Genomic DNA, 27,200 nt, shown 5'->3' on the forward strand with positions numbered 1-27,200 from the left:
AAGTGAGTAATTTGAAATTCCTCGAAGCCATTTAAAGTGGTGACATGCACAGGGTGCACTGTGCAGTGCATTAAATCGCAGGACTTTGACCTGACTGCAAGTTGTGCTTCCATAATGGACATTCAGTCAGTGTCTTGCTAAACAGCAAAGGAGCTGTTTGGTTCCCCTTTAAAAACAAACAAAAAAAAAAACTCACAAAAAAACCCCAAAAATGGGAAGCAATTTCCTGTGCTTGGAGTAGATTCTGCAGAAAATACCATTCCAGGGATGGGCACCAACCTGAGCAGATCTAAATGAGGAACTGCTACACAAAGCCCCATTTCCAACACTGGAGGTGGGAGCATTTCCCAAACAAATCATTCCAGCAGGTCCTCGCACTGGGAAACAGCTCTGGAAGTGGTCTGCTGTTGGTCCTTGCCAGTAGAGAGCGAGATTTTTTTTTCTGGAATTTCCCTTATTGACCTTAAGAGCCTTGTAAAAAAATCATAAAAAGCCTCCAGCCCTCCCACAATATGGGGCAGCCACCACAGGGTCACTAACTCCTCTCAGGAATGCTGTGTCAGAGACTCATTTCACTGCTGTCCTAAAGTTGTTTTCTCTTCCTCAGCCCTCTGGTGGCTCGAGCAGCTCAAGCAGCAGCTCTGACTCTGACTGAACATCTGGCATGTCCCACCTGCTCCGTGGTGATCAGCAAAACGTGAAGCCAAATTTCTTATGGGAACCCTCTGTATGTCGCTCCCCACTCTACCCCTTTCCCTTGGAGCAGTGTTTTGCCTGCTGAGTGATTTTTCTCGTGTGTAGCTTATAAATTCTTTTACCTGGAATCTCCGAGTCAATGGACAATATTTCCACTCTCTGTCTTTTGGGAGAGCCTGCTGAAAGTCATCACGTGCTGTTTTCCAGTCTGCTGCTGTCTGTGTGTTTTTTACTGGGCAATGATGCTGGCTACTAACATGGATCACATCAAACTCCTTACGTGTTGTGTGAGCTTTCCCAGGTGTAGCAGAGGGAGTGGCTGGGGGATGCTGTAATTATGTGGGCTGCCATCATCTATGCCAGGGTAATAATTTATAGGAAAGAGCTTACCATGGCAGAGGGATTCTCCCATGAACAGCTGGAGGTGTTCAAGAGCAGTGCTTGTAGCAATCTGCGTCCCTGCCCATGGCAGGAGGAGTGGAATGAGATGGTCTTTCAGTTCCCTTCCAACCTGTGATTCCATGATTATCTGGATTTACCAGTTTGAAACCAGGAGAATCAACTGCTCCCTGAAAATAATTTTTAAAATCCCCACAACTACAGAAAAAAGGCTTTTTCAGGATAGGGTGAAAAAGATTTATTTATTTTTGCAGACAGCACAATTCAAGTTCAAATCTAGGCATTGCTCAGCATACACCAGTGGGAGGAAAGTACCAGCGATGCTTTGAGCACATGGGGATGACGGGGAGGCAGCGCTGGTGGTTGTTTAGTATTTTGTTGATGCTGGGAGTCATGCTGCCCCTCTCAGCAGAAATGTTGAATCAAGTAACAGATGAGCAGGTTCTGATGAAGGGCAGAATGGCAGAAGGAATCAAGGCAGGTATGGCCCACAGGAAAATAAAGATCTTAGAGATGAATTGCAAAATTTAAAACAGATAAACCCTCCAAAGGCAGAAAAACCTCTCACACCATCCTGCTGTTCCCAGAAAGGAGGAGCAAGATGCACTGACAGATATTGAGGGTTTTTGAAAACTAGAGTTATTCATTGGTCCTACTACACTGGAAAGATTCCTTGCATCTCTGATAAGCCCTCTTAGGATTACAGTACCTATATAAGTCATGGCTTGCTGTGTTCAGAGCTTGACATTAGTACTTCATATGGCTCTGTATCCTGCTTTGATCTGGGTTTTAATTAGCACCATAAATGTAAGATACGTGACTCTTCATCATGAAAATCAATAAAGAGCTCTGGATTTTGGTTAGAAAGGAGGACTCAGAGGGCAGTTCTTCTGGGCTAGCAATCATAGAGGGGGAAGAAAATACAATAGGTAATATCAGGTGTGTGTATATCAGTGACAGGATTGTGTGCCCTCCTTTTAACAAATCCACCGAATGAACCTGTCAAAGAAGCTGGGCTGGGAGAGGCTGTCATAGTCCTTCTCCCGGAAGATGGTTGCCCGGTCCCCCAGGCCAAGCTTCAGCAGGACATCCATGTCCACATCACTCCCTAGAGCCACCACCGTGGGCATGACATCTTGCTTCTTCATGGAGTTGATGGCCTCCTCCAGGTTCTTGCTTCCCGTGATGCCGTCGGTGATGAAGACGAAGGAGAGCTCAGCATTGCGCCGGGCAAGCCGCTGCCCATTGCCTGGGCTGAGCACGATGTTGTTGATGGCATGGATGATGGCTGACCCGATGTTGGAGGATGAGTCCAGGTACTTGATCTGTGCCAGGGCATCAGAGATCTCAGTGAGGTTGTGGGTCAGCGGGAAGACCACGTTCTGGTCCTGCTCGCTGCCATACTGCAGCAGCGCGATTCGGGCGTTCATGGGGTCACTGTTGCTCCGGGCCAGCGTCAGCTGCCGGGCCACGTCCTCCACGAAGCGGTGGGCGCTCTGGAAGTTCTGCTCCCCGATCCTTTCTGAGCCATCCAGCAAGAAGACAACGTCGACGGGGCGCTGGGTGCACTGGGCTACGGCAAGCTCTGCAGGGGGAAGAAGAAGACAGGAGCTGGGAGGATGAGAAGACTATGGGATAATTTGGGTTGGAGTTGCCTCTGAGCATCCTTGTACAAAGAAGGAGCAGCCCAAGCCCGCTGCCAAAGCATGTCTACAGCTCAAAATGTAGGAGCTTTGTTTTGATGCCCTCAGCTACTGGGCATTTAATGGATGTTAATTCTGGAACTGATGGCAGACCCTTGTGAAATTAGCTCTGTGCATTTCAGTCCCACAATTACACCCACTGCCCTACATTAATTTCCAGCACTTATTTATGAGAGGAATGTCTAGAGATTAATGGCAAGCAGCACCTTCAAACCTCTCAGTTACTTCGGGAGTGGTTTACTGTCAGAGTTACTCTTATCATAAAATCAGAGAATCAGAGAATCTCAGAAGGGTTTGGGTTGGAGGGAACCTTGACACTCATCTTGCTCCAATCTCCTGCCATGGGCAGAGACACCTTCCACTAGACCAGGTTGCTCCAAGCCCAGTCCAACCATACAGAAAATTTTAATATATGTAGTGAATACACTCAGGAAAAAACAAAAAGGATAAGAAAGTAGCTATGTTTGCAGTCAGCTGATAGTCAGGGACCATTATTTGCTTCCTTTTCTGTAGTTATGTGCACTGCAGTCAGTGTTCCTCTGAGTTGCCCCTGAGCTAGCAGCAGGGCAATGCCCATAGAAACTTCTAGCAGTTCTGTGGCTCTGAAACTGAATCTCAAAAGGGTGAAATCCCAAAGATGCTGCCACGTTATGTTGCATGACTGGCTAGGAACAGGAGCTTCTGGAGCAGCCCCACTTTGAGCATCCATTTCTGGCAACAGGGGTAACTTTGGGGGTAGGAGTGTAACGTTAGATTGAATTTGCACACTATGAGCGAATCCAGCCTGACAAAGACTTCCCTGGTGCTGAACAGTGCTATGCCTGGGTTCAGCACAGAATCAAGGAATCACAGATTTCGTGTGGTTAGAAAAGCCCTCTGAGATCCTCAAGTCCCACCATTACCTCAGCACTACCATGTTAACCTCTAAACCATATCCCTAAGCACCACATCACGTTTTTTGAACCTTTTCATGGATGACGACTCCACTGTTTCCCTGGGCATCCTGTTTCACTGCCTGACCGCCTTTTCAGTGAAGACATTTCCCCTAATATCCAATCTAAACCTCCCCTGGTGCAACCTGAGGCCATTTCCTTTTGTCCTCTCACTTGTTACACCTTTTAAAGCAGTAAATGCACATACTCACCTCTGCCCAATCTTGCGTGAGAAACGTTGTGTAAAGGCATGTTGATGCTGCAGTTCCTGGTATGCAGGCATTGCTGCCGCAAGGATACCTCGCCTTGGCAGCACCTGCACTCCTGGTCCTCACCTGCTCTGAGCAACCGTGGAGGGGGGAAGGCAGGAAGGAATCCCCCTTGCAACCACACAGTGCAAGAGCTGCGTGAGGGTCTGTGAAACATCTGGGAGCAGGGGCTGCGCGTGGTGTTGGGGCAGTGTTAACAGCCTCCCCCAAGGCCTGCCCGCTGTTTTTTGAGATGACAAGCAAGCCTGAAGAGCTCCTGGCTAAGCAGAGGGCAGCATCACTCCATGGAGCTTCAGTGAGAGCATAGTGCACATCTGATAGGAGCACTCCCCAGAGACACATTTCGCTTGTTGCTGAGCCCTCACAGCTGGAGAAGGCTGCCTTCCAGATGTTTGGTAAGGGGCCTTCACATATGAGTTATCCCCTGGGAATGTGAGGCAGCAAAGCCTTGGCTTTGTCCTGTTCATTCTACAGTGTTCTGGCTGTAGCCTGTTCCTATTTCTGAGAGGCTGAGGACCCGAGCACCCTTTCTTGCAGCAAGATTCTCATCCTAACTGGGAGAGAAGCTCTCAAAGGCACCACCACGAATTAGGCCAACTAAAATCTTCCAGTCATGCTTTTCACTGGTGCATTGGTCCTTTTCATGTGGATCAAGAATGCCTGTGGCTCACAGCTGAGCATGTCTAATGAAGGCAGCACAAAGAAGCATAAATACCACTGATTTTTCTGCCATTAGCTGTGTGCAGAGCAACCCCACCCATTCTCATCACCTTCCTGCATCTTCTAAAACCTGAGGAACTGGTATTTCCTCTAACCTTTCGAACAGTGGAGGTGAAAGTAGGGTGGGGACTAACCTCCCAGACCTTTTTGGGGTTTCACCTTTCCCAGCCTCTCCTGTGTCTTTGGGAAGGCGTGGACTGTCCTTTACCCAGCTCCTTAACTATCCTTCCTCTGCCCAAGAGCTTCACTGAAGGAGCTGCTACTATGATGAAATCCATCTGGTTTTATCAGAGGGATTAGCTGGGATTATGCTAAAAAAACACTGCTTCACCCATTTGCCTCTAAGAAGGACAAGCACAAATACTTCTCATGCAAAAAGACATTTTCTCCCTGTCTCCACCTCTAAAAAGCTATAGGTTTTTGAGAGGCAAAAAATTTTGTTTCCAATGTTTTGCTAGGAATAAATGGGCACTGTGTAATGAAATTAAATAAAATCAACACCCCCTTTGCTGAAATCTTCCTCTCTTTGTTCAGCAAAATATCCTATCCCTGAGATCTTTTCAAATCAGTCGGGTTTGGCAGCTTTTCCTCCAGCATCATGGCTGGAGCAGCTTAACTACTTAGACTTCAGTCCTGCATCCCAGCAGGCAAAGTCATACTAATTTTATGGTAAAAAAATGGAAACAGAATAGGGAGTTTGGCTTTGGACAGACTATCTGTAATATGAGAATTATGACCAGACTCAGGCACAGGCTGATCTTTTTGCCTTCACTTAAAATACAGAGCACATCAGGGAAAACCCTCAGAACTCTTTTCCTTTCCTCTATTCTATGCCGATAGCAGCAGAGTTCTCTGAGCAATTTGTCCCTGGGAGGGAAAAGTGCTGAAACCTCAGGGGAACTCTACAGTAAGTTCAAAGTGGGCAATTTCTATGGCTGACCTTGGCAGCTGGCTCCACTTTTTACATCTGGAAATATTACAGCCACATTCCTGAAGATGGCACATCTCCCTTCTGCCCATTAAATATGACATTTGCTCAGTATCCTTTATTGCAATAATATCATGTCAGTTAGAGTAAGTGCTTCTACTCCTGTGTCTGCACATGACATCCCACTATCTCTCAGCAGAACTTGAGAGCAGTTAAACTGGAGGTGGGAATGGCACTTGCTTGCCTGACTTTGTGCAACCAGAGGCAGCTGAGTGGATGGAGATACCAGGCCTTGTCTAAACACACAGAACTGCAATGCAGGTCTGCAGTGCAGGTGGTGGCTCTGTGGTCTCTGAGCCAAAGCAGCACTGTGTGTGGATTGAGTAGGCTCTACTACATCAAGCTTGCTTTTAAACAACTCACATCAGTCAAGGAGTTTTGCTTTGGACCACCTGGCCCTATATAACAGAATATCTACCTTTTGTATATGGAAAGATACATGTTATGGACTATGACAGAGGAAACACAAATGCACAAGCAGAGAAAAAGGCCAGGGGAGCCCACACAACTTCTGAGAGAAGCACCGCCCAGGTGTCAGCGCTCCCAGTGGAGAGGGAGGGTTGCTCCCTCTCCCATCCTGCTTGCTCCTTCCCTCCACACCCCCAGCTGCCCACGAGGAGTTCCACAGAGACACTGTGGTAAGCAGGGATGCACCTTGTTTAGTCAGCCTTGCAGGACCCAGAGAGAGCCTGTGGCAACCAAGAGACAGGATGCAGAAGATGCTTTGGAGGGGGTCAGCAAGGGCATATGCAAGAAGGCGTGGGGAAAATGCATCAATAGGCTCCTGGCAAAAAAGCGGCAGACAGAGCAAGAGCATTCCTTGGCATTGCTGGGGAAAGCCACCATGCTGGCCAAGCTGGAGGGGGTTGCTCCTTGTGTCCTGTCCCCAGCTGAGCATAACCAAGCCATTCCACTGCCTCTGTCTCTCCTGAACTAAAAGTATCTCCCATTGTGCTGTCCCCTCTGCCACACAGGAGTGGTAAGTTCCACCTCCACTCAGCCTCTGCCTCCACATGACCTCCAAGAGAGGTCTCAGCACAGCCCTAGCACGGTCTCTGGGTCCCCCACAATCTCACTGTGCACCATTTTGAAGGTGTCAATGAACAAGTCCATCCACTCTTGCCGCTCATTTCCAGTGGTAAACTTGGCTTTTTCTGCAGTAAAGGCCAAAGTGGCCACCAGCTGGTTGTACATGCTGGGGTCCTGGGATTCCCGCGTGGAGTTTAGGAACTGGGCGATCGAGTGTATGGTGCTGGGGAAATCTATGTTGACTCCCTCTTCCATGGGGCGGAAAATAACTGGGTTTACGCTCCCAGGGTTCCTGTCATCTGCAAGTGAGCGTCAAAAGAATATTTTCAGGGCTTGCTAGCAACGGCTGCGTCTCTGAAAGCTACCTGGCTTTCCTACCTGCACTGCACCAGAGAAGAACAGAGCTAACGAGGACAGAGAAGTGAAGACCAAAGACAGATTTTAAATCTTTCTGCCATTTGTGTCTGAGGAACCGTGAGATTCGCCCTGAAATCTTTCACACATCAACTGAGCCACTCCAGAAAATTACAGAGAACCTGAACTCCCCAGTTCCTCCTGATCTGGCACAGGCACGATGGAGAAGGGGCAGTGCTCAGGAAAAAGGCCCCTTCCTTCTGCAGATGGGATTCACCCGTCATGTAGCTTAGGACTGTGCTATAAGCAAGCCACACACACGGTGCTGTAAGGCAGAAAGATGTCTAAGGGACAGCATAATGTGACCTCCTTGCCTGGCACTCAGCCTCAGAGCAGTGGCTCTAGTCAAAGCAGTGTGGTATCTGGGCTTGTCGAGACCCTGAGAGCCTCCATCTGCACCTGGCTGTGCTGAATTTAATTTTGAATAAAACCCCAAAGTTCAAAGCTAAGCCTTTTGCATCGGTTAGCAAGAGCCTCTCAGGATGTCATGCGATTTCTACAAAGCAAGTGGTTAGTTCAGATTTGCTCAATGTTCAACCCTCCAGCATCCTATTAGCACAGCAGTGCTAATTAACTGATGAAAGACAAGGGGCCGGTTCTGAAAATGGGGAAATCTCAGATAAAGCCGTGAGGCAGCATGGGGGGAACACAAGGTTTGTGTGGTACCTGTCCCTGCCTGTGCTCTGCTGGTGATACCCAGGCTGAAGCTGGGGAAGTTGGTTTGCCCCTCCAAGTGCAGAACCACCATGCTGAGCCATAGGGCCAAGAACGGGGCTGTTTAGCTGCCTCCCTGACCTGTCTCTCTGGCCAGTCCATGACACACATTGGATGTGCACTGGCTAACTCACATTCCCTCTGAAGGGCACCATCTCCCCCCAGAGGACCTGCATGGGAATTGGCACAACCTCATGGGATGTCCTGTGAGAACCAGAGACTGCCCCAGGCTCAGTCATTTGCCTTATGTCCCATCCCAGCCAACATGTTGCCTTGCCACTAGGGAAGTGTGGCCACTGCAGATCCTTCTAAAAGATGACAGAAGTGCGATTGGTGAGAGGCTCCTTGCCCAAAGACACCTGAACCTATTACTTAAAATTTTGTCTACCAGACCTAGAACAATTTTTGACCATGTTGAAAGGGCACTTTGACAGGAGGCCAACCTTACCCAGCCATGTCACTCTACCTCCCAAGTTCTCTGGGGTGCAGGTCTTGCCCACACTTAGTCTGGTTTGTGTATGACATAGCTTAAGGGATTCTCCAAGGAGCCCCCTCAGATGCCTCCTCAAGCCATTCCTATTTTGGTCCCCAGGTCACCAGGCACCAGTGAACTGTTCTCACCTTGGATCAGGAACAGGAACACCCAACTGCACTACATGGAAAGGACTGACAACTTCTCCTTGCTTTGGAGGGCTTTGATGGCCCAAGCCCAGGAGAAACGAGTGTGCCACTGCTCATGTTCCTTGGAAATAGGAAAGCTGCAAAGATCAAAACCTTTGAAGATACCTGAGCAATCATCAGTGTGGCCTGGGGATGTCATCTCTTTGTGTACAGATTTGCAGGAAAAGCTTCTCAGAGGACATGACAGAGGAGCTCAGCATCACGGTTGGACACTGTGTGCCTGGCATGGCCACATGCAAATACTCAAAAAATATATTTTGAAAAATACCAGCAAGAGATTTTAGACAGGAATAATTATAGATTTTATCTGGATTTCTGTATATGCTAGGACCAGTTTTCTTTTCCTTTGCATGGAAACAAAGGGACTTATTTAAAAATGAAATTTGATATTCTCTGTAATGCTCAGTTTAAGCTGGGGACTGCCACAAAAACATTCATGGCAAGAGAAGAGATAAAAATTCCAGAATGGGCAAAACTGTGGTCCTCTATAAACCTTGTGTATCAGCACAGAGTGCATCTATAGTATTTAAACAGGCACAGGGACTCAGACAGATAGGATCTCTAGGAATTCAGGATGCACATCTGCCCCTTAATAAGCAAAATGTGAGCCAGTAGAGCTACCTTCAGCACATAGAGCACCAGAGGATCCTTACAGCCTTTTCCTTTAACTGAGTTAATTGTTAATTAAATACAGCCAGCGTTAGAGCAGCCAAAGCTTTGGGTCCACTACATTGCCATTTTCCAACCGATCCCTAATATCTGCTCTGCCCATCACTCCCAAGGAACATCCTGCTACAAAGGTCATGTGAGTGGGTGTTTAGCAAGGGGATTTTGACTTGAGTTTAGAGGTCAAAACCTGGTGGCTCCCAGGAATTTGTGTGGGGAGAAATATCAGGGATGAGCCATGCTGGTGCACTCACACAGTGCACTCATACCTACCTGTGCAGAGAACTCAGAGAGACAGGAAAAGAGCAGGAGATGAAACCCTGGAACCTCTCCTCATGTAAAGTAACAATATTTCCCAAACTCCTGCCTTCCAAAAGGATTGAACATGGTTGCACCCTCCCTCTCCTACTCCTGAGCCTCGTGCAGTTCCGCCCCAGAGCCTGTGCAGATGTCATGAAGCTACTTGTAATGTTTACCTGTCTGACAGGGCAGCTCAGGACAGACAACCTGTGGATCTGGAAGGAAAAGAAACAAGGAAAACTGAGCCGTGTGTTGCCATTCCCCTTCACAGCTTGCACAGTCATAGAGGCAGGACAAGGTCTCTTACAAGGATCACTGAAAGGACTTGCCCCAAAAGGTTGGTTTGTATCTGAGGAAGGACTCTTAGCCCAGGGACAGTCAGACCCCACCATGGGTGACTCAGCTACTAGCCAAGCTGCTGGGACACATCTCTGCCCACTACCCCAAACCCTGGGGCTCAAAACTCCAGCTCCATACAAGGACAGGGACAAACCTGGGCACAGCACATCCTCCATTTTGTCAATGAACTCCTCCGCCACCAGGTCTGAGAAAAGCCTCATCTTCTGGACTCTCTGGGGCTCGTTGCAGGCGATGGAGACCAGGGTCTCGCTCTGCTCCGGCTGGTCGAACATGTCTCCTATGCCGATGGTGTTGACCACCACATCTCTACCACAAAGAGCCCCGAGGTTCTTGTCATCATCCCGGGGGTCGTAGCGCCCGTCTGTGATCACCACAGCGAACACTTGGGCTTTCTCTCTCCTGCTTTCCTTGATGAGCTTGTTGTAGGCAAACTGGAGGGCAGATGGTGTCCAGGTGCCTCCAGCTATCCACTCCAGGCGCTTCACCTGCTTCCTTGAAACTTGACAGGGAATCAATGCGCTCATCATCAAGCTTGATGGCTTCAAAAGTCCCCTCGTGACTGTACTGCACCACCCCAACACGGGCACCTGCCAACAAAGTGTCACATTACTCGGCGTTTTCCTTGGGGAAAAGTGCAGAAAGTCAAAGAGCTGCCCAATTGGTCTGAAAAGCCATGGAAAACAATCACTGAAGTTGAAAGGATCCAAGACTTTTTCTTTTCCCATGCCCCACTGTGTCCCCAGAGAGTCCAGACCTGTCTGTGATTTGGGGTCCTTGGCAATAGAGCCCAGCCTGCTGACCACATTGACGACAAAATTCTTCTCCAGAGTGAAGTTGGTGTAGCCAATACTCTCGGAGCTGTCTATGACAAACATGATGTCCAGGGCACCGCAGCGCTTCTCACAGTCTGGAGAGAGGAGTAGGGAAACACAGGGGTCAGTGATGCTGGGAACTTTCTGGGAACCCCTGTCCTAATCCCTCAAGTAGTTGTTCCCCTTTCCAGAGGAAAGGTGATGTCAGCTCACCACAGCATCCGCATGTCTCTCGCACATAGGTCATCACATCGCAGTCCTGCCAGGAAAGGGGTGCAGGGTGAATGTTTCTAAGGCTCCCCTCTCCCTTTCCACCCAGTCAGCCCTCTCCCCTCTTTCTCTGGATCCCATGGGATAGCCACAGGCCACCTCCACCAGGCAGCAGCAGGACCTGATGTCCTGTTTCATTCTTGGGCTGTGCACAGAAAAGCCATGATGACCCAGGAGGAAGAGTAGCAGGGGTTACTTACAGTCAGACCGGGATCTCCTGGTGGGCCAGGGGTCCCCTGTAAGAAAAGCACATGGATTTCAGGTACAGTTTTCCCAAGAGTTCTTTTTCTGGGAACTAGATACCAGAGCCATCAAAAATGTGGCTTTTTGCAGAAGGGGAAGGCCCACTATGAGCCAGTGGACACATCTGGCAGCTGTGTCCCCTCCAACAGCATCTACTCAGACACAATGCCGTGGGACTGTACCTCAGGGCCTGCTTCACCAGGTGGACCACGCTGTCCAGGCTCTCCTCCTGGGCCAGGATCACCCTGGGAAAGAAGTAAAGAAGGGTCAAATATTTCCTGGGCAATGTTGGTAATGCAGCCCCCAGTGTTCCTGACCTCCTGGTCAGCCCCAGCCCTGCTCAGCACAGTCACCAGCCTGGCACAGCTGAGCTTGGGGACAGGGACCAGGCAGAGAGTGACAGTGTCATCCCCAGCACACGTGGCAGGGGTGTGGGAGGGGGACATTGACCCTGGGGCAATACATGGAATCTGCTTACCGGCTCCCCCTTCTCTCCTTTGGTCCCTTGTACTCCTTTTGGTCCAAGCTCACCTCGTCCTCCCTGCTCAGTGGAAGAAGAAACAAATCCGGCATGGAACACATCTGGATGTGCTCAGGCAGAGGCTCTGCTGCATCACAAACACATGCCTGCCTGGCCTGGGAGAGCATCCTCTAAACCAGCAGCTCAGAGCACAGCAAACAGTGTTTATATAGGCATTAACAAAAAAAAAAAACCCAAAAACACAACAACAACAAAAAAAAGCCAAAAAACCCAAAACAAACAAACAAACAAAAAAACCCAAAACAAAATAAAACAAAAAACAAAGAAACAAACAAACAAAAAAACAAAAAATGTTCTGCAACATATTTTTCATATGATTTCAAAAGGAGATGGGCTTGGGAGATATAACCAGCCGCAGGGAACATCCAGGGCAGCTGCTAGCAGGGCTGGCTTCTCAGCCATTAACCCAGAGGGCTGGGAGAAAACTTCTTGGCATTCCAGTCAGTTCAAAAAAACACGTGATGGAGACAAGCACACTCACCTTGGGTCCTGGCTGCCCCTTCTCACCCTTGTCACCCTGCAAAAGGAGAGAAGGGAGAGGTCAGCAGCTGCCCAGGACTGGCCCCACAATGTGCATCCATACACCCAAAGACTGCAGTGAGAGGGAGGAAGCTGAAGAGCAGCTGTAGTTTCAGGCTGATGCTTGAGGGACTGTCACTGTGACTGGAGCTCGGGTCCCCAGCACCTGATGGACTGTGGCCACGTTCAGCCCGGGGTGTGTTCAATCCCCTTTCTCTTTCACAGGCTCCACACATCTGACCCTGAGCATTTTTCTTCCTCCTTCCCTGTTTTCTCAGTCTGGCAAACATTCACTCAAATACCTCAAGTGCTGGATGAGGAATACGTACCTGAGGTCCTCTGGGTCCAGGGTAGCTAAAGCCAGGCCTGCCTCTGTCACCCTTTGGTAGAAGAAAAAGACCCATGAGATACCAAACCTGGCCCTTCTGACCTGCTCATCTGTGAAAGTTACAGCCATTTTCATCTTCTCTGGGGGTGAGACACCACCAGGAGCCAAGGCTTCTGCAGCTGGCCCTGAAGCACAGGAATAAGCTTTGCAGAGCAAGGATTTGCAGGGTCTTGGGAATGTCATGTGCCAGGGATACCCCTGAGTTTTGCCTCAGGGTAAGGAGTGTAATCAGAGCTGCCTTGGCCAGAGCAAGACCTAAATTTCTGCCCCATAGAAAGGCTTAAGTTTGATTCTGTTTCTGAGGCACACAATTTTCTGCTGTGAAAACTACGTATTTTTAATTTTTTAAATAAATAAATAAGTAAATAGGAACACAAACCTCCCTTTTCAAATGTAGAGGTTTATTCATAAACTTTACCTTTGGTCCTGGTGGTCCAGCATCACCTCTTGGACCCAAGTCACCAGGGTCCCCACGTGATCCCTACAGGACAGATTTGGGGAGAAGGCAGAGAGTGAGTGAGGATGTTCCCTGCTGCCCACAGCACACAGGGGATGGTGCTGGAAGCCAGCTCTCGAGCTGCAGGACCATCTCCCTTCCCGATGGGTTTACTGTGGCAGTGACTGTCTCAGCAGACACATGTCCATAGAGCCACCTGGATGTCACAGCACTACTGCAACAGCTGTGTGATAGACTAAGTACAAACCCAGGACAAATGGTGCTTGTGGAGTCTCATCTTCCCTCTCCCCAGTGACCCCCCGCTCCAGAGATCCCTCCCACATTGTCATGGGAAGACCCAATTTTCAGTCTCCCTGAGGGAAGGTCATGCATGTTCTCCTTGGGAGGGACAGTGCAGGCAGCTTGTGTCAGCAGGGCAAGCTCTCACCACCGAGGGAGGGCATGGTCACCCACATGCCCCAGTGTGACTTACTATCCTGCCTGGCTCTCCCACAGCACCTGAAGGGCCTCGGGGTCCTGGCAGTCCTTGTTCGCCCTGCACAGCAAAGAAAGACACAGCAACACACAGTGCATGAGGAGGAAAGCCAGGCAAGCTGCCCTGGGTGGCACCAGTGCTCCCCCTTCCTCTTGGCTGTCACCAAGCCTTGCTCCATGCTTACCCTGGCTCCTTTGTTTCCAACCTCACCGGGCAGACCACGAGTACCCTCTGGACCAGGATCTCCCTGTGAGCAGGGAAAGATATTCCTGGTCAGGATGTCTCCAGTGCTGTTTGTGTGCATGGCAGTGCTCCATGACAACCTTCTCAAACCTGATGTTTGACCAGTGTCAGGGCAGTGTGTCCTCTGAATGTGACAACTTTGAGCTTTGCTGCCCTTTGCCCCCTCTCTGGACCAAACTCTGGAGGAGGAGGAGGCTGTACCTAGTGCCAGTGGCACAGTGGGAACATAGCACAGTGGGATCTGCATTCCCAGCTCTGGTGCTGTATGGACACTGCATGGACAGTGCATGGCTGGGCAGTAGCACATTACACACAACCCAGTCCTGTCTATTCAGGCCTCATTTGCAATAATCTGGGCAGTTGCTTTACTCACCCTTTCTCCCAGGCCTCCAGGAGAGCCTTTGCTGCCTTTCGTCCCTGGATCTCCACGTCGTCCCTTGGCAGACACAGAAGTCACATGAAAGGGGTGAGAGGATGGATGTCACCTAGGCAGTGACCCCTGGCTGCCCTCCTTCCTCCCTCTGAGCCAGGAGTTGTACACCTACCCCCTAAGCAAGTGTGTTCCCAGCAGTAGGGGAGCAGGGATGCCCATGCTTCCTTTTGGGAAGCCACAGCCTGACTGTTTTTTCACCAGTGACCCCAAACACCCGGTTCATTCCCTCAGGGTTACAGGCTATGATTTTCTTCCAGTTCATCCAGTGTTGTTTTCCCCACTAGATCTTGCACAAGGACACAAGTTGGTTGAGTTCTGGCCCCTTGGTGCTGGTTGAGATGTGCCAGGAACCATCATCTCCAACTCACTCTCCAAAATTTGAGGTGTATGGCACCACAGAATATGTGACACTGCCCTTTTCACAGAGCTCTGCCACAATGACTGCCAGATCCTGATTCTTTGCCAGCTCCTGCAAGGAGCCAGAGGTTTGGGGAACTTGTCGGAGTACACCAAAGTGTCCCTGGGCATCCACAGAGGCCAGGCCTCTGTGGTTGGTTATGTGGGAACACAGGATGCTTCTCTAAGGTGAACAGTTAACGTCAGGCTTAGGATTTTGGGAGACATCAGCATCTGCACATCTTTTGGGCTGCGCAAAGTAGAACAGGAGAGTTTCTCAGCACTCATCGATGAAACTGCCTCAGGTTCCCGTGGTGTGCCCAATGTTCAAGGATCTGTTCCACCACTTACAGCCTCTCCTTTGGGTCCAGGAGGTCCCACTTCACCTTTCCTTCCCTTGGTTCCAGCAGGTCCTTGAGCTCCAGGGTTGCCTGGAAGTCCCTTGGATAAAAAAAAGAAATACAGTTTGTTGGAGGAGAGGTCAAGGTGTGCACACCTCCTCCCCTCTGCAAAATTTTTGTCCCGTGTCAAGCGGTCCCCCTCAAGCAGAAGTGTGTATGAGCACCCAGGTTCTGCTTCCACACACTTGGCATGCCCACATGGCACTGCCATGAGCAGGGGCTGCCATGTCATCTTTCTTCTGTCACCTGACAACAGGTTTGTCAACAGTCGCTTACAGCATCTGTCCAGTCCAGCCCAATGCCAGAGAAGCTGTGGCTGCCCCATCCCTGGAAGCGTTCCAGGCCAGACTGGACAGGGCTTGGAGCAACTGGGGGTAGTGGAAGGTATCCTTGTCCATGCCAGCTGTATGAGCTTTAAGGTCCCTTGCAGCACAAACCATTCTGGGATTTTATGAACAGACCACAGTAAAACACTGGAGACATTTGAACACTGCATGAACCTACCGGGCTTCCTTTTTCTCCTGGGGGCCCCAGGGGTCCACTGCGACCAGGACGGCCAGGATCCCCCTGAAACAGCCAGAGAGCCAATGGTCATTGCCTGCCTCACCAGCACATTGCACCACAAGTAGCCCAAGGAGCAAGGCCAGCAAGGCCCTTCCCTCAGCTCCTGTGCCTAGTGATGGGATCCAGACCCCAAAGCCTATGGGCTCCATAAGTAGCATATATATATATGTATAGGGAATGATGTCCCCACTGGCTGCCTCTGCCCACACTCTGCTGTCTGACTAGAGCACTAGTACCTTTATGCCTGCATCTCCTCTTTCTCCTTGGTCTCCTGCATCTCCTGGGTAACCATCAGGGCCCTGGGGAGGGAAATGACAAGGAACCACACACTTCACAATGGGAATACTTTCCATGCAGAATAAATCACATACAACTTTCTAATCAAATAACATTTCTAAGCCAGTGCTTATAAAGTTGCTCTAGAGGCTAAAGTATTTTTTTACTTCTTGCTAATGTTGATGAAAGGAGAAATTCCTCCTCTCTGTGTGGAGGGGAGGGACACTAAGGGCTACCAGCTTGCTTGTCCATGGAAAGGAGGCACAGAAAAATCAAACTGTGCTCCCCATTCCAGGGATCCCAGGTCTGGGATTGGATTATACAGCTAGTAGGAAAATGGGCCAGTAACCTCTCCTTGGCCATCTTTCTACATACCTCACTCAGAAGTTACACAGCTAATGTGCTGATGAAAGAGAAAAGTGTTCCTACCTTGTCACCAGGGTCACCCTTGCATCCTGGTGGTCCAATTCTTCCCAGCCTGCCCTGGAGACATTACATTCAAAAGGAAAAAGACTGAAGTTTTGGAGGCTGATGGGAAAACACTGCTTTTCTTGCTGACAGTTAATAATGTTAACATCATCTGCTGACTTTATCTGTCACCAGCTAGAGAATAAATAGCAAGTGTATTCCTTAAGCAGGGAGAAAAGTGGAGAAGAAGAAAACAGACTAAAGGAAATCAGGCAGGCTCATCCATGAGTGTACTCTGAGAGATGGTGTGTTGGGTTGATGTGGCCAGGAATGTGTATTCTATCACCATTTGTTGAAGCCGGGTGGGGCAGTGATTTCCTTATCTCCGGGGCTAACGGGCCATCTTTAAGATAAGGTAAGGCAATCATCTTTATCTTTTCCACAGCCCATCCTCCCTCCAGGAAGATATCATCTGCTGTGGCCCATTGAGTCCCACTGTGTGACTGATAAAATTCCATCATCCCACTGGGAGATGCCGCAGCCAGGGGAGGAGCCGAGCCTTTCCTACCCAGATAAAAACTGAGATTTTGGACAGCAAGATTATCCGTCTTTCCACTGGATTCCAGAGGAACACTGGACCTTCCCACATCATCCCTGGACCTTCAGAGGAAAACTGCACCTTCTACAGGAGCACTGCTTCAGCTGAACCACATCTGCTATGCAGGAGGACTGTAGCCACCATTGAATGGGACTACTACCAACACCCTGACTGACTGACAGGGTGTCAGGTTGTATTCTGACTCTGTCAGTGTTTTTGGGATTGTTCTTTGTAATACTGTACTTCTTGTTTTTAATTTTCCTAGTAAAGAACTGTTATTCCTAATTCCCATAAGGGCCTGAAAGCCCCTTAATTTCAAAATTATAATAATATGGAGGGAGGGGGTTTACATTCTCCATTTCAAAGAGAAGCTTCTGCCTTTATTGGCACATACCTGTCCTTCAAACCAGGACAGATGGGAATGTCATTGAGGCTGGATTTGGTGGCCACTCATGTCCAGGGTTGTGCTGGTCCTCTCTCATGCCTCTCCTGTCAGAGTAGCTCAGGCGTGCAGCAACTGCTCTGCCTGACAGACACCATGAGAGAAGGCACTGCCTTGCTCTGTGTCCCAAAACAACTCTGTCACCAGTGCTGAGCCAGCTCTGGGATAGATGCTGGGGGGAACTAAAGGGCTTTAGTGTTTTAGAGAGTGGGAGGGACTGAAGGATGTTTTAGACCTCCAGCAGCACCTCAGGAGTGGGAAGAACTGTTTTTACCTACTGATGCACTAGGCTGGGAATAGGAAACTGTGCAAAGCCAGGGTGTGCTGGCCAGTGGACAAAGCCAGGGACTTTGTTGTGAGGCCTTTGAACTTGGCTTTAGGGCTTTAATACTAAGTACAAGCTGTGGTTTAGAGATGAAGTGACCAACTGCCCTGAACCCCAAATTTCTGTGAAGCTTTCTGTGTCCATGTCCTGTAGGGCTCACTTACACTCAGGGTAAGATTTGTATGCCCAGATTATCTGGCCTTATCACCTTCTCAGCAGGAGCACAGACCAGGTCACACATCCAGGTCCTGCAGAGAGCTTGCTGACAGAGGGATGGCACTTAATCACATGGAGTTGTGTGGGAAATTTAGGCTGGATATTAGGAAAAGGTTTGTCCCCCAGGGGCTGGGGGGGGCACTGGACAGGCTCCCCCAGGAAGTGATCACAGGCCCAGTCCTGCCACAGCTCAAGGAGAATTTGGACAATGCTGTCAGGCACAGGGTGGGATTGTTGGGGCATCTTGTGTGAGTTGGACTTGATCTTTGCAGGTCCCCTTCCAACTCAGCATATTCTGAGATTCACTTCTGCGACCTGAATTATTTCACACATTTCTACCGGACATACAGAATAATGTACAGATAAGTTCACAGGAACCTCAGCTGGAACAGAAAGCCAGCATGTGGGATAGCAGAAACTAAACAGTGGGGTTGAGAGAGAGTAAAGAAACGGAACAGCAGCAATGGCATCTTGGCATGCTCCTGGTGCTCCCAGTTACCTTCTGTCCATCTGTGCCGTTCCTTCCTGCCAAGCCAGGGGCACCCTTGGAACAATGCGGAAAAAAAAAAAAAAAAAAAAAAAAAAAGAAGAGGGTTCTATTAACACACAGTCCAAGGGTTTGGGAGCTGAAACAACGTGCAAGTTAGGAAACGTTCTTTCTTACCCTCCGTCCGTCAGATCCTATTTCTCCCTGAGAAGAAGAGGACAGGAAGTCAGGCACTGCCTACATCCTCCCCCCCACCCACCCCCCATCCCCACCTTCGGTCCCCGTACCCCCCAGCCACCTCCCTCTCGCCTTCCATTTACATCCTAAACCCATTCCAGCCTCACCAGACCATGATCAAAGCCTGAAGGAAGGGACACGCCCTGCAGTTCCCTTGGAAATGCCTCCCGAAGTCTACAATTACACGTTAATAGGGCTGTTCTCCTTTCACAGCACAACTAATCTCCTCTGTGCATCAGAAAGGAGCGTGGCCCTGATAAGTGCCCAGCCAGCCTTCTTCTTTCTCACCTTCTCTCCTTTCAGCCCTGGGACGCCCTGGACAAAGGAAAAAAAAAAAAAAAAAAAGGAAAATCACTGTGTTAGTGCCTGGTCAATCAGCAGGACATAAGCGCAGGGTCTGAGGTGGGAAACGGGAAGGTGAAAGGGAGAAGAAAAGCTCCCCTTGCTTTACCAAAAATCAGGGAATGCAAGGATTTCAGCCATCTGCTATGAGATTCTCACCTTGGGACCAGGGTATCCGATCGGACCTTCAATACCTGGGTCGCCCTTCAGGGAGGAAGGCGCAGGGAGTTAGCTTAAGATGTACATCAGAGATGTAGCAAACTGAAAGGAGGATTTTCCACAACTCACCTGTCGTCCCTTCAGACCGGGGGAACCTGGCTCACCCATGTTCCCCTTTGCACCCTAAGGAAAGGAAAAACCCAACGTAAGTCCAGGCTTCGTGCTGACTGAGAAAATGGCAATTTCTGGGAGATCAGAGCACACTGAGCTGGAGTGGGAAAGTCAGACACCCCCTGCATATAGGAGCTCTGTTCTGAGAGTGGGGAACTCAGCGACAACTGCTGCCTCAGTCCTGGTGTCCTCAGGAGCTCTGGCAGTGCATCAGCCTTGGCACAGACACGGGCACACCAGTGCTGGCTGTGCCTCTCAGGACCAAGACAGATGCTGGGGGTATTTCCAACCTGGTGCTACCTGAGAAGGCAGCTGAGGTGAGGTGAAGGTGAGGTCTAGGGCATCCTGCAGTGGTTGTGGCGGGCTGGGCCATTATTTCCTTTCCCACAGCTTTGAGCGACTTACCTTCTGCCCTCGGTATCCCTTGGGACCAGGTGGACCGGCAATCTCCAGGCAGCTCATCTTGTAGCACTGAAATACAGGAAATTAAACAGAGGTACTGACAGTGTGCATCCTAAACTCAGCTCAGCTCTGCACCCAAGGCTCTCCACACGCCTCTCCCCATCAATTCAGGGTTAAAATCTGTTGGGTCAGGGCTAAGGCAGCAGCAAGCACACAAAGAAGTGCTGCCTGTAATTTAAGTGTGGAAGGTTGCCATGAACATGTTCATCATAGCTTGACTCTGGGCCCAGACTGGAAGAACAAGACTGCCAAGTGTCAGAGGTCGTGGGGGCTTGCTCATCTGGGGTCATCATGGGACTGGGATGTTCTTTGGAGCACTCCCTACATACTCCCCCATCTGTGTACCAAAACCTGCCCCTGTGGTACCAGCAGGGCAGGAGCTTCAGCAGGGGCAGCACTTATGGAATGTGCCTCCAACATAATGAAATGAGTCTATTCCACAGACCAGTACCCCCACTGCAAGTGAGGGGAGGCAGGGAGTGAGTCCAGCGTGCCATTCCTGGGTAAGGCAATGCAACCCCTGATCCACAGGTGGGCAAAGACCCATCCCACACAGGTCCATGCTGTTCTGGGGTGTGAGCTGGTCAGCCCTAACTGGAGCAACTTAAACCCGTCATGTGGCAAAGGCATAAAGATGCTGCTCACTTACCTCTCCATAGGCTTCGTGTTTCTGCAAAGGAGACAACAGGAGGAAGAAGATCAGTTAAGATGCTCAGTCCCATGGGGGAGACAGCAGTTCACCCTTGGAGGGGTGTGTGGTGGTAAGGCAGAGGAGGTGGTAAAGGGACTCTGGCTATAAAGATGCCCTCTGGAGATCCCTTGATTAACAGCATCCCACAGCTAGGGTCTCAAAGACCACACTTAGGGTGAGCATGTCTCAGTGTGGCACACGTCCCTGGATGGGGAGCAGGCTGGGGTATGGCCTGGTCTTCAGGAAGAGCCAGGATTAGGGTGGCAGCCTGCCCAGACATGCTGGGAAATGGAGGCATAAACCAAGGGGTCCTGTCTAAGTACCAGAAAAAGGCTCCACTTTCCCTACTAGAGGTCATTTGCAAAACCCAATAGAAGAGAAAGCATCCCCCATCCATGAGCTGCTCCTCTTGTGCTCCCCGTTCCCCTCCCTGCACCTACCATGGCCTGGATGATCCTGTCGATGGTGTTAACATCGATCTCCAGGGTGTCCCTCTGGGTGATGGCGTAGTTGTTGCGGTACAGCTCGTGCGGCAGGTTGGCAATCTCCCGCAGGCCCTGCTCGTACACCTTCTCGCTGGGGGCCACTGCAAACAGCTTGATGCCCATGTCTCGTGCCCTCTCAGCCTGCATCTTCATCCCCCCGCAGGGGCTGCCTGTCACGTGGCCGTCGGTGATGACCACTGCGAAGTTCACGCCATTGGCCATCTGAGTCTGGATCTGCTGGGTCATGTTGGAGATTGCGCAGTCTGTGAAGGTGCCCCGGCCCAGGTATTTGATGGCAGACAGCCTGGGCAGGTAAATGTCTTTGCTGCTTGTCAAAGGGCTGTAAATTTCTACCACATCTGAGTAATGGAGCCCACCAAACTGCCAGGTGATGTAGACTTGGTTCTGGTAGAGCTCACTCTCCAGTTTATCGATGAACATGGGGATGAACCGCTTTATTTGGTCCACGAGGCTCTGGATGGGCACGGTCTGCAGAGCCACGCTCTCCGAGGTGTCAATGATGAAGTAGACATTGATGGGGCAGTTCCTCTTTTCTGCATGGGGACATTTATACAGACCATGTCAGAGCACTTCATGTGCCCCCTTCGTGGTCCCCCAGACACCCAGACCAAGAATGATGCCGGGAAAAGCACAAGTCCCACCTAGCTCTAGAAGTGACTCTTATGTTTGGGTCAGATGGTTCCCCAGTGACCAGAACTTCTAACTCCTATCTGCTATAGAATCACAGAATAATTGAGGTTGGAAAACACCTCTAAGATCATCGAGTCCAGCCATTAATCCAGCACTGCTCAGTACTGAATCAGTCTTGAAAATCTTTCTCGTTTTGGTAAGAGTCAGCCTGGACCCCTAAATCATCTCTGCATTGTAACTGAAAAGTGAGGAAAAAACCAGATTTAAAGTGAACAATTTTCTGGCACCCAATAGAGAACTGAGTGCTGGAGACTGACTGGTGTTTGTTACTGCACCTGCTGGAGAGACCACCACTGGCAGACCTCAGCTCTTCCATCTCTACCTCTCTGCACACCAAAGCAAGCCAGGAAAGGTGGGTTTGGGTGGAGGACGGTGTTCCCCACAGATGGGTTATTACTGCAGGAGTGCAAAGGGCTAGGGGAGGTGGAATGTCCCACTGTCAGTTCCTGGCAAGCAGGTCCTACAACTGAGCATTGTTTTTGTTAAAATTGCTGCCCACAAAGGTGACCCAAATTATTTGGTTAATACCTGCACAGGAGGTAGGATTGGCATCTCCAACATCAACATCAAGCTGAGCGGCATGGAGAGGAACTAGAGCCACACAAAGGAGAGTGGGAAACAAGGCTTGTGGGAACATCTCAGTGGCCCCTCAGGATATTCAGATGCCTGTGGGAAAACACAAGTCACACCTTAAACATGATACACAATCTCCTCACTCTGCTGGCATGACACAAAGCCAGCCAATGCTCCTTGCAAATCCACGGAGTGAAAGGACAAATAAAAACCTCTAAAAGAAATGCACATCTTCAGTGCTCAACCCATCACCAGGCCTCCAAGGCCCAGCTGCATGTGGGAGTTTATTTCATGTAGGGTTATGACAACTTAAAGCAGCAGAAGAGTTAGAGATCTAGTCTGAAAAGTTCTTAGGAATGTATGGAAGTGTTCAAAAGAACATGGGATTTGAAAGGATATTCTCAGGCAACATTCAAGCGATACTTGTCAACAGCACAGAATATGGGGGAAGGGGAGATACTCACCTTTGTGTCTAGAGGACCCCAGAACCAACCAATATGGCCCTGTGGTGGCCCAGAGATGCTTGTCTGCATGGTGGCCATCTCAACACTAACCAAAAAGGGGCATGTGGAATGTCTGTTATGAAAAAACCAGACCTGATTCCAGTCCAAATAGAGAGTTTCTTTCTTGATTTTTTTTTTCCAGTAACTTTTGGAAGAGTCCAAGGCTTGAAGCGACCTTGAGCATGAATTTGGTGGCACTGGCAGTGCAGGGGAAGGGCAGGTGAGCAATGCAGCTGGATTGCTGCTGCAGCTGCCTGAGGAACAGCACTACTGAACAATACAGGCAACTCAGCCCTGCCTGGCATCCTTTGAGACCTCTCTCATATGGTGCCCCAGCTATTGCCTGGGGGGACATGTCCTGTTCCATGTTCCTGTGCCAACTGCAATGCACCACAGGCTTCTGCAAGCTGGTTTATGCTGGAAAGGTTGGTGTTAGTGCTGCTGAGACCCTTCAACAGTGACAGCCTTCCTCCTCACTAGGGCTTGTGCTTATGAAAGAATTGGGATTGTTCAGTCTAGGAAAGAAAAGGCTCTGGGGTGACTTTGCAGCACCTGCTGGTACCAAAAGGGGCAACAAGAGAGCTGGAGATGGACTTATGACAAGGGCCTGGATGATAGGACAAGGGAGAATGGCTTCCCATTGCCAGAGGGCAGAATTATGTGGTGTATTGGGAAGAAATTGTTCTCTGTGAGGGTGGGCAGGCCCTGGCACAGGGTGCCCAGAGAAGCTGTGGCTGCCCCTGGATCTCTGAAAGTGTCCAAGACCAGGTTGGATCGGGCTTGGGGAAACCTGGTCTAGTGGAAGGTGCCCCTGCCCATGGCAGGGAGTTGGATGGGATGGTCTTTCAGGTCCCTTCCAACCCAAACCATTCCATGATTCTATGAAGTCCCTGCACAAGTCAGTGTGGCTCAGCTTCCATTGTGCAGAAAATAAAATTGTTATGGTAAGGATAAAACACTTTCAACGCTAAAGAGTTGTTTTAGTTAAGATCAAGATTTCACCCCTCTAAGCCTATTGCAGTCTTTCTTTGTTTTGTTTGCCCTTCACAAAACAGGGCTGCAGGAGATCCTGGTCATTTGTAGGACACAACAGCTTTGAGCCTTCAGACAGCACCATTTTAGAGCGAGCCTTTACTGAGGAAGACGGAGACATTAACTTTTGGAGAGGTTGGGAGGGCTTTGGCCAAGTGTCTGACTCATCATTGCATCCTGAGTTTAGCCACCTCCCTCTCTCTCTCCTTCTTTCCCTCTGTATATGTGGGTGGGAAGGCACTGCAGAGCAGAGCAGCTGGCCTGCTTGGGCAACCAGGGCCAGCTCTGGCACAGGATGGCTCCTGCCCACAGCTCCTGGGGCCTTGGATTGGGTCAGTGAAGCACCTCATCCTTGGACTCTCCATGGGCAGAACGACGAGGCAGGAAAGCGACTTCTGAAAACACAAGACACAACTCACTTCCCTGGGGTCCTCTTGCACCATCTCCTCTATCTCACTCTGCACCCTGAGCTGTGCTAGTCTCCTGCTCTCCCAGCATCCCACCTGGTATTAACCCCCCTGGATACAGGGTGGGGGGCTACTGGGTGCTCCAGTCTCCACCTCAGGGGCCTCTAAGGCTGGGGTGGGTGATGCTGCCCATTTTGTCATCCTCAGAGCACCACCAACTGTTGTGATGCTGTTGCAAACCCCTTAACATCTAAAATTTGACTTAAAGTCCCACCTGCTTCTGCAAGATGCCGAGACAGAAACCTCAGATTTCACCAGTATTTCAGAATAACTGTTTTCTGCATGTTGAAGGCAATTTTTGAACACAAACAGTCCAAAAAACGAACTCAAAGAGCAAATTGAGAACTGAGTCATAATGCATGCCTGAACACTTGGGTCTGCCCATGCTGTTCTTCCTTGACTTTTCTCTCTCTGCCAGAGCAGGACCTTTGTTCCTATGAGGTTTTCTCTCACTATTTGCATTTTTGAGTGCATCACCTCTTTCCCCGTGAGATGCACACAATGGAAAAACACTAGGTAATCTCAAGCAGTGGGCACTATTTTGCACTATTCTCCCTGAATGAGGGTCTGTGCTCTTACCCCTGGTGCAGAAAAATGCATGGTCTTTACTGCTCCCACATGGACATCTCAGGTAACTGGCTGTTACACACACAACTGAAAAATATATGGATTTATCTAGATAGAGCCCTGCAAAAAGGGCAGCCTTGCAGGAAGACCCAAGTTGTCTGCTTGCTTCTCTTCCCAGCATGAGCAACTGAACCAGAAATGATATTATGCCAAACAAATTACTTGCAGTGGCTCAAACGCGCAAATTATATCTGGTTATTTGCACTTTTGCATCTGATTATCCCTTAGAGCAGATCCCAATGCAGTAGAAATGTCACCTCATGCACCTGGCCAGGCAGAGCCATTACCTGCCTTATCCCACACACTGATATTCCTGAAGTTCCCTGTGGTGCACTGTGCATGTCTCCCCCAACACCAGAATACCCATTGTGACGGAGCAAACTGTCCCCAAATTGGCAAAAATGAAGATGCTCTGCTCTCTAAGCTAACACTGCCTTCAAGGAACTTATCAAAAGCCACATAAATTTAAAGCCACATAAATTGCATTACTCTCAAAAAAAGGAAAGTTATGCTGCCTGTGCTAAAATATGCAGGATAAAGTTTGAAGCCCCCCTGCTGCTCAGTCCCAGCATTTTCCATCACCATGCCCGGCAGGCAGTGCCTGTGGTACCACTCGCTTCTGCAAGCAGCATTTTCTCCACTCAAATGTTTGATAAATTAAGCTAGAAAAGAAAAATATGCCCCATTTGGAACAAAACTCTTATAAATGCACCTTCTCTTCCTTCCTCTTTGTGAACCTGTGGTTTGCACTCTGCATAAGAAGGGAGTTTTGGTGCTGGTTGCAGCTACTACCCAAATGTGCCTCTGCCTGGGCAGAGCACCCAAGGGAGAGGCTTTTGCTACAGGGACTCCAGATCTTCTCCAGGTCTCCCAATGTAATTATCCTGGGATTTCAGCCAGAGAAAGCCTGGGCTGCAGGAAGGCTGGGGGGAGCAAACCCCTGACACCAAGTGCAATGAATTCACAGACATTCCTAAATGTGCTGCCACCTCCCAAAATAGAGGAGCTTGTGTCGATGTAATTCAGCATAAACAGAAGACAAGAGCCACAGGTGAGTCTAAATCGTATCTTCAGAAATCCCAAAAATCAGGGGGAAATCAAGCAGCAGGGCAGTCTCTGCCCTGCTGCTATCACTTCACTGTACTTGCTGAATGCAGCTCAGTTACCCCACAGGGAAGAAGACTTCGGTTCAACAAATCGAACCCCTTCAACAAATCGAACCTGAGGGATTTGCTAGACCTGTGGCCCTGGCAGTTTGTGGCTTACACTACTTACACCTGGAAAAACCCCAAAATCTTGGAAAAAATGCCCAAACTAGCCAAGAGCTGACAGTAAAGGAAAAAAATTATATTCTCTTATAGCAGGTACTGTCTAAACGTGAAATAGACATCTTGCTGGAAAGCCGCTAAGCAACAGCTGAAACTTCAGAGGGATTTCTGCTGTTCCGTCAGTAAGTAACCACAGAACCCCTGTACTCGGAGTGAAGGAGTCTGCCTACCTGGAAAATGAGGTCATCAAAACTTCTCCCCCAAATCCCTCCGCAGGGTAAGGAAAAAGGACTCTGTGGAGTGCCAGTGTCAGGAAGGCTCCCGCATCCCCGGCTGGAGGGTCGCTCCGCGCCTCGAGTGCTGGATGTGCGGGATGAGGGAGCGGCAGGAGCAGCGGAGGCGTCTCCAGCCCAGTCCCGCAATTCCCCGGCCGTCTGGGACTGCCCTCTGAGTTCCTCCCCCTCCAAAATCGGGCAGAGTCTCTTTGCAGTAGCTCTGGACATCCACGCAGAGTCACTGTGGGTCTACCGAGACCTGGCAGGATCCCTTCCCCTCCTCTCCCACGGGCTCGGGCTGGGCTGGGGCGAGGTTGTCCCCTCCGGAGCTGAAGACTTCTTTGTTTGACGGGAACTGGAAGAAGTCTCATTTTTCCACGATGAGAGGCCCCTTTTTTGGGTTGGCATTGCTGCCCCACATCTTTATACCATCAAGTAGTCTTTCTCTTTCTTCCCTCCTGCTGTCCTACTCCTCTTTCCATCCTAGTAACGTGTCCTGAGTGGAACAAATGAAAACAAGAACATTTCAAAAAAAGCAACTTGCACAGAATCTTGGAATCATTGCCCTTGCAAATATCCAAGTCTTCCTCAGAGTCAGCCAAGTCTGAATATTGCCTGCTTCAGTTAATTAACTTCTGGGTTTGGGTTCATAGAATCATGCAATCATGGAGTATTCTGAGTTGGAAAGGGCTCACAAGGATCATCTAGTCCAGCACCTGGCCATGCACAAAATGGCATAAAAAATGTGCTTCCATGGGCCTGGAAGCATTGTCCAAACACTCCTAGAGCTCAAGGACTTTGCTTTTGTGGTATTTTTAAAATTACCTTTAAA

The 27,200-nt window shown here is 49.7% G+C and overlaps 1 protein-coding gene across 1 annotated transcript; it reads right to left on the reverse strand.

The window, feature by feature from the left end:
* Nucleotides 1-1,318: 1,318 nt before the first annotated feature.
* COL6A2 (collagen type VI alpha 2 chain) lies at nt 1,319-26,585 on the reverse strand. The gene is given in 29 exon segments (XM_056495791.1): nt 1,319-2,680; nt 9,688-9,726; nt 10,005-10,356; nt 10,358-10,458; nt 10,626-10,778; nt 10,897-10,942; nt 11,154-11,189; nt 11,379-11,441; nt 11,675-11,737; nt 12,219-12,254; nt 12,586-12,636; nt 13,063-13,125; nt 13,574-13,636; nt 13,761-13,823; nt 14,193-14,255; nt 15,000-15,089; nt 15,554-15,616; nt 15,850-15,912; nt 16,319-16,372; nt 18,378-18,422; nt 18,543-18,569; nt 18,891-18,917; nt 19,104-19,148; nt 19,233-19,286; nt 19,680-19,745; nt 20,386-20,406; nt 20,868-21,466; nt 22,152-22,289; nt 26,324-26,585. Coding segments are annotated over 28 exon segments (3,063 nt in total). The 5' UTR covers nt 22,261-22,289; nt 26,324-26,585; the 3' UTR covers nt 1,319-2,072.
* Nucleotides 26,586-27,200: the final 615 nt, after the last annotated feature.

The sequence above is a fragment of the Oenanthe melanoleuca genome, chromosome 7 (assembly GCF_029582105.1).
Source record: "Oenanthe melanoleuca isolate GR-GAL-2019-014 chromosome 7, OMel1.0, whole genome shotgun sequence".
Taxonomy (NCBI): domain Eukaryota; kingdom Metazoa; phylum Chordata; class Aves; order Passeriformes; family Muscicapidae; genus Oenanthe; species Oenanthe melanoleuca.